General features: G+C 61.9%; 1 protein-coding gene and 1 long non-coding RNA gene across 3 annotated transcripts in view; both read right to left on the reverse strand.

Moving 5' to 3' along the window:
- The window catches only part of SDF4 (stromal cell derived factor 4), a 15,377-nt gene that overhangs the window by 1,581 nt on the left and 6,848 nt on the right, over window positions 1-6,948 (reverse strand). Inside the window, exons 3-6 of one of the 2 annotated variants that reach the window (XM_017542536.2) lie at window positions 6,590-6,726; window positions 6,016-6,129; window positions 1,004-1,162; window positions 714-889 (exon numbers count right to left, since the gene is read on the reverse strand). In XM_017542536.2, the coding sequence (XP_017398025.1) occupies window positions 714-889; window positions 1,004-1,162; window positions 6,016-6,129; window positions 6,590-6,726 (586 nt within the window). The remainder of the gene's footprint in view (window positions 1-713; window positions 890-1,003; window positions 1,163-6,015; window positions 6,130-6,589; window positions 6,727-6,948) is intronic. The other variant, XM_017542537.2, reaches the window with a different exon arrangement.
- LOC119473285 lies at window positions 3,249-6,009 on the reverse strand. The gene is made up of 2 exons (XR_005202485.1): window positions 4,911-6,009; window positions 3,249-3,638 (listed from the first exon to the last, which is right to left on the reverse strand). It is a non-coding gene; the product is annotated as an uncharacterized LOC119473285 (long non-coding RNA).

Raw genomic sequence — 6,948 nt, forward strand, 5'->3', positions numbered from 1 at the left:
AGAGAGAATGAGGATGGAACCCGGCCAGGCTCCCGTCCCTCATCTGAGCCTAAACGCCAATAACTGCCACACAGCCTGGGGGCTTCGTTGGAGCCCACGCCATGGATGTCGCAAACGCCCAAGTGATGGCCCGGGCAGAGTCTCAGGTTGGCCACCAGCACGGCCATGAGCACAGCCTCCAGCACGGCCTCCAGCATGGCCTCCACAGAGCCACCAGCACGGCCTCTATGGAGCCTCTGCACAGCCTCTGCATGGCCACCAGCACAGCCTCCACACAGCCTACAGCACGGCCTCCACGGAGTCACCAGCATGGTCTTCAGCACAGCCTCCACAGAGCTACCACGACAGCCGACGCACAGCCACTAGCACAGCCTCCACACAGCCTCCACGGAGCCACCAGCACGGCCTCCGCACAGCCTCCAGCACAGCCTCCACAGAGCCTCCAGCACGGCCTCCACAGAGCCTCCAGCACAGCCTCTACACAGCCTCCAGCACGGCCTCCACAAAGCCTCCGCACGGCCTCCACAGAGCCTCCACATGGCCTCCAGCATGGCCTCCACAGAGCCTCCGCACGGCCACCAGCACGGCCTCCACAGAGCCTCCGCATGGCCTCCACAGAGCCTCCAGCACAGCCTCTACACAGCCTCCAGCACGGCCTCCTGTCCCAGGTGCACAGCCTGCAGGCCGGCTGGGGACGGCTGCACAGGACTCACCTCCAGCTCCTCCGCGGTCACGATGCCGTCGTGGTCAGAGTCGATGAGCTCTTCAAACTCCTTCTTTCTGTCTCTCACCCAGTTGTCGTCCATGTCCTGGCCCTGCTGGTTCTCCACAGTGCCCACGGGCAGGGAGATGAACTCGGGCAGAGAGAGCTGCTTGTCGCCGTCCTGATCTGTGAGGCGGGAGCGGGTCAGCTCACACCCGGGCCGGGGCTCCCACAGGACCCGCCCGACCTCCCGCCACGACCGGCCCCTGCCGTTGGCCGCCGGGCTGGGCCCTGCCTCACCCAGGTCCCGGACGATCTCCTTCACCATGAACCTGAGCATGCCCCGGCTGTGCTCTGGGTGGAGGAATGACAGGAACTCTGGCTCCGTCAGCAGCAGGTCCGCGGGGGGGCTGTCCGCCTGGTACCAGCGGTCCTTCAAGTTCTCCAGGACTTCCTGTGCTGAGAGGGGCACAGCCTGTGGGCATCGAGGCAGACAGACGCCCGCACGCAAATCCAGAAAGTTACAAGAGGTGCTGCCTGAACTCAAGGGCCAACACCCGGGACACAGCTGCCCATGAGACCAGAGTCCCACCCTCCAGGATTCACAGGCTCCCCACACGCAGCCTGGGCCCCCAAGACACAACCCAGACTCCCCACAGGCCGGATCCCCAAAGACATTGCCTAGACCTTCCAAGGTATAACCCAGACCCCCCCACACACAGCCCAGACCCCCAAAGACAGCCTGATCCCCCATCCCAGATCCCCTAATACATGGATGGCCCTGACTCCCCATGGACACAGCCCAGACCCCCAAGACAGAATCTGGACCCTCAAGATATGGCCTGGACCCACTATACATCCCAGGCCCCCCAACCCAGCCCAGACATCCCAAGACATGGCCTGGACCCCCCAAGACATGGTCCAAAACCTTCCCGTGGCCCAGACCTCCCCAAGACATAGCTCAGACCCCTTCAGGCCTGGCAGCCCTCAGGATGGGCTAGGGCCCCGCCCCTCACACCTGCAGCTGCCCCCAGGAGGAGTGGAATCACCCAGGCTGAGGCATGCACCCACCAAAGGGGAAGGAAGGCACCCTCTTCCGTTTCCTTCATATGTGACGTCACAGGCAGGAAAAGTTTCTAGAAATGACTGAGACGGGGCTAAGCTGAGCATCCTGGGAACCTCCTGGCTGGGACGTGGCGCGGCCTCCGTGTGTGTGGCCTTTGCTCTCCCGCTGTGCTCACCCAGCCCCGTCCCCTCTCGCCCCGAGGTCCCCACGCACCCCGAGGGCCTGTCTTGGTCTCCAGGGCAGAAACACCACCTCACCATGGTCAGTGGCTCAGCCCAGCGAGGGAGGCCCGGCTACAAACCCGGCAGCTCTGGGTAACGGTCGCTGCAGAGGACGAGGCCCAGCTGCCATCACATCGTAACCCTCTGAACCACCTCCTGCTACGTGACAAGTTCACTAAAAGGAAGACAAGAGTGAGGGGCGGCGGATCCGGGGTGGATGGACGGGCAGGCACAGGCGCCTGGAACAGCCGGCCGGGAGGCGCCTTCTCCAGCACAGGATTCTCATAGCCACTCGGGCCCAGCACCGACCTCGGGCCCCAGAGAAGCCGCGGGTCCCAGCACCCCCCTACAAGCTGGGTCTCTGCTGCTGCTGTTAGTGACGGATCTGCAGAGACCGTCCTGGATCAGGGAAGATCAATGACCACTGTCCCTGTGGGAAGGGGACACAGACCCTGGGAGAGGCAGTGGATGGAGGCAGGAGACGGGATGATGCCCGCCTGCCACACCTGCACCACAGCCTCCAGAGTCACGTGAGGACAGCAGCCCAGGATTCATGCCGTGGGCTACACGTGGCCCTTGAAGAAGCCACGCAGGAGAGAGGTGGGAGGTCGCAGGGGAGGTGTCAGAGGTCATGGGGTATGGGGCGGCACCTGCCAGGGCTTCCCAGCATCTCCCTTCAGGACCCAGCAGCTGCTCTTCCTGATCCAAAAGCGAAATACCTGAAGGGCGAAGGGGGTCCTAGGCAGCCTAAGGTCGGGGAGGCAAAGGCGACCAGACACGGTTGAGCAGGGACAGGCGCCTCAGGGTGCACGGGGACCCCCAGAATGCAGAGCAAATTCTAAATACACCTCTGCTGAGCCCCAAAGGAGAACGGCGGCTTCACAGAGATGCCACAAAGCTCTAGGTCCAGGTGGGACGTGTCCTGGGCAGAAGAGACCCAAATAAAACGGCACCCAGGAAAGACAGACACAATAGGAGTCGGGGTGCCAGCGCAGGCACGGGCCTCCCACCCGGCAAATCGCCGGCAGGCTGGACTTGCTGCGCAGAGCTCACCAGCGGGACGAAGGTGAAACGCAGGGCCAATGTGGAGCGCCAATCAGGCACGGTGAGGAAAATGGGAACCACTCTTCAGAAAGGAAACACTGCTGTCCAGTGTGGCCGGGGACAGGGGCTCCCAGCACCTAGGAGGCCGAGGCGGGCAGATCCCTTTAGCCAGGGGTTTGAGACCAGCTTGGCACACAGGGAGATCCTGTCTCTTAGTTTTGGTCTTTTTAATGTCTAATTTGTATGATTTAGAAAGGACAGGATCAAACTCCAGGTGAGCACACACGAACTGGAAGAGGGCAGGCAGAGCCAACAGGCTTGAAAGGTCTCCACGTCATTCTAGAAGGACAGGGCAGGCCACTCACACCCACACCCCAGCGCAGGGGGAGGCCGAGGCGGGCGGGTCACTCACACCCACACCCCGGGGCAGGGGGAGGCCCAGGCGGGCAGGTTACTCACACCCCAGGGCAGGGGGAGGCCGAGGCGGGCGGGTCACTCACGCCCACACCCCAGGACAAAGGGAGGCAGAGGCGGCGGGTCACTTAAACTCTCTCAAACCCCAAGAGTTGGAGACCTGCCTAGGTGAGATGGGGTGACCGCATGTCTACAAAAAATACATATTTTAAAATCAGCTGGGCCTGATGGCACCCACCGGTGGTCCCAGTTACTCAGGAGGCCGCCCCCATGGGGGCTGGTCACATGATATGGGGCCATTCCTGGCAGGGACATGTCTTATAACTTTATTTTTCTATTCTCCTAGGAAGACAGATTGAACCCAAGATGTGGAGATCACAGTGAGCTGACATCGTGCCACTGCACTGCAGCCTGAGCAAAACTGAGACCCTCTCTCCAAAACAGTAACAAGCCAAAAACTAAAAAAAGAGTTAGTTAAGCCTGGGTGCAGTGGCTCACGCCTGTAATCCCAGCACTTTGGGAGGCTGAGGTGGGCAGATCACTTGAAGCCAGGAGTTTGAGACCAGCCTGGCCAACATGGCAAAATCTGTCTGTAAAAAAAAATTTAAAAATTAGCCAGGCAGGGTGGTGGGCGCCTGTGGTCCCAGCTACCTGGAAGGCTGGGGTGGGAGGCTCACCTCAGCCTAGGAAGTCACGGCCGCAGTGAGCCAAGATTGCGCCACAGCACTCCAGGCTGGGTAAGAGAGACAGTCTCACGAAAAAAGAGAGATTAAGAGGTGGTTTGACGTCAGCCCCTGGTAAGGAAATGTCTGACAGGCTGAGCAGGCACAAAACATAAAGGTGTAAGATACGCCCAGCCTGCCAGGAACGGCCGCGTATCAGGTCACCAGTCCCGTGGGGACCCAGGTGCCATGCAGGACAGCAGAGACACCACCCCACGAACCAGAGCGGTGACGGAACTGGCAGGCACCTCCTCAGACTCCCCACAAAGTCCCAAACCAAACCAGAAAGTGAGCGTGCCGGGTAAGGGCACACAGAGCCCCAGGGGAGTGGCAACCATGGTACCCGCTCCGCTGTGCGCCACCACGGCACTGGCAGGGCTGCTGCCTGGACAGCTCTCCTGGAACTGGCCCTGTGCAGGGTGGTGGGCTCTCCTCTCACCCGCCCTTAACCCAGGTGCCAGGCCCCACCTCGCTCCACCCTCTTCACACAGAGGTGCCAGCTGGGACCCAGCCAGGGCTGAGGATGCCCTGCAGGCCAACGGCCGCGCTCCCGACACAAGGAAGAGCCTCTCCCTGGGACCTGACCACTTCCCCGGTGAGCACCTGGTGGCCACACAGGTGTCTCAGCAGACCCCAGACCCCAGACCCCAGGGCCAGGCCCTCAGACACAGGCCGTTCCCTCTCCCTGGGAAACCCCGCCTCACGTGGCCTTCAGAGCATCAGGCAGGGCCCAGACTCACGGCCTCAGGTTCTCTGTAGGAGCTAACTGGATAACCGCCACGATGGTGTCGTGACCAGCAGAGAGTGTGCTGAGAGCGGCCGGGCACGGCTCACATGCTCCCCACCTGACCCCTGGGCGCCGCCTGGGCCAGCAATGGCTTCTTCCCTCCTCACGGCCACCACCACCCATGTTGGGATACACAGGACACGCCTGCACATGTGCACACACAATGGGCGTGATGCAGACACGTGTGCAGATTTACCACACGTACCCACCAGCACACGGCTCACTCACTGCATATACCCACGAGCACACAGCTCACTCACCTGCATGTGTACCGATGAGCACACGGCACACTCATGTACCCACGAGCACACACACACCGCATGTACCCACGAGCACACGGCTCACTCACCTGCACATGTGCACCCACAAGCACATGGCACACTCACCTGCATGTGTACCCACGAGCACACGGCACACTCACCCGCACGTGTGTACCCACAAGCACATGGCTCACTCACCGCATGTGCCCGCAAGCACACGGCTCACTCGCCTGCACGTGTGTACCCACGAGCACACGGCACACTCACCTGCACGTGTACCCACCAGCACATGGCTCACTCACCTACACGTGTACCCACCAGCACACGGCACGCTCACCTGCACGTGTACCCACCAGCACATGGCATGCTCACCTGCACGTGTATACCCACGAGCACATTCACTCACCTGTACGTATGTACCCACAAGCAAACGGCACACCCGCCTGCATGTACCCACGAGCACACACACACTCACCTGCATGTACCCACGAGCATATACACTGACCGCATGTACCCATGAGCACACGCACTCACCTGCACATATGTACCCACAAGCACATGGCACACCCACCACATGTACCCACAAGCACACACACTCACCTGCATGTACCCACGAGCACACGGCACACCCACCACATGTACCCACAAGCACACACACTCACCCACATGTACCCCCGAGCCCACGGCACACCCACCGCATGTACCCAGGAGCACACGCACATGGTGCACTCACATACACACAACACGCACGCAGGAGATGCCGGAGACCCGTGCGGCAGGAGCCCGGTGAGCACTCACTTTCCTCGTCCACTTTGAGCTCCTCGTTGAGTCTGATGGCGTCGGCAACCTCCTTCTCGCTGTGACCTTTACTCGCCAAAAACCTCACTTTGTACTCGTCCCATGACACGTGGCCTGGAAAAGCAGGTCATACCTGTCAGGACGTCTGACACTGAGCTCAGCTGCCTTTTCAGCGGAGATGGGGTCTCGCTCTGCTGTCCAGGCTGGAGGCAGCAGGATGCCAGTGTCTGGAGCCCTGGGGCCCAGGCCAGCAGCCCGTGCCCGCCTCCTCACCTGTGAAGCCAGCTGGGAATGTCTGTGCCCAGGGCCACTGAGAGCCACAGGCAGCACCAAGTCCTGAGCGGCGCCTTCCATGGCCACGCCCAGTGCTCAGCGCACATTTTCCTCACCAAGCCTCGGGCATCAGGAACCCAGCTTCCGCGTACCCCAGTGTACCCCACCACACCTCGGGCCTCCAGCTGACACTTCCCCACTGCCCTTCCCTCAGACCAGGCCTGTCTGCCCTCCAGGTCCCCGGCAAGGCCCACGGCCCTGCCTGCCCTACCCGCCCTGCCCGCCAGCCTGGCCGCGGTACCGTCCCCGTCGGGGTCCACGGCTCGGAAGTGCATCTTGCTCTCCTCCATGGCCTCCTGGAAGTGCTCAGCCGTCTTCTCCATGATCCAGCGCTGCATCTCCTTGGCGCTGATCTTCCGGTCGCTGTTCACGTCTACCCTGCAGGCAGCACGTGGGCAGGCGGCCATCAGACTGGCCCCAGGACTCCACGTAGTGTGAACCCATCCCCAACAGCGAAGGCTCCCCGGAGCACCACGAGAAGTGTCCGGGACATGGGGGCTCGTGGAGGCTGGGGCCGTGCCAGACACACTGGTGAAGGTGGGTGCCACAGTCCCCGCCCCGGGGAGACACGGGGCACTGGGGGAGGTGGGTGCCACAGTC

Source organism: Cebus imitator, unplaced genomic scaffold (assembly GCF_001604975.1).
Source record: "Cebus imitator isolate Cc_AM_T3 unplaced genomic scaffold, Cebus_imitator-1.0 Scaffold145, whole genome shotgun sequence".
NCBI lineage: Eukaryota > Metazoa > Chordata > Mammalia > Primates > Cebidae > Cebus > Cebus imitator.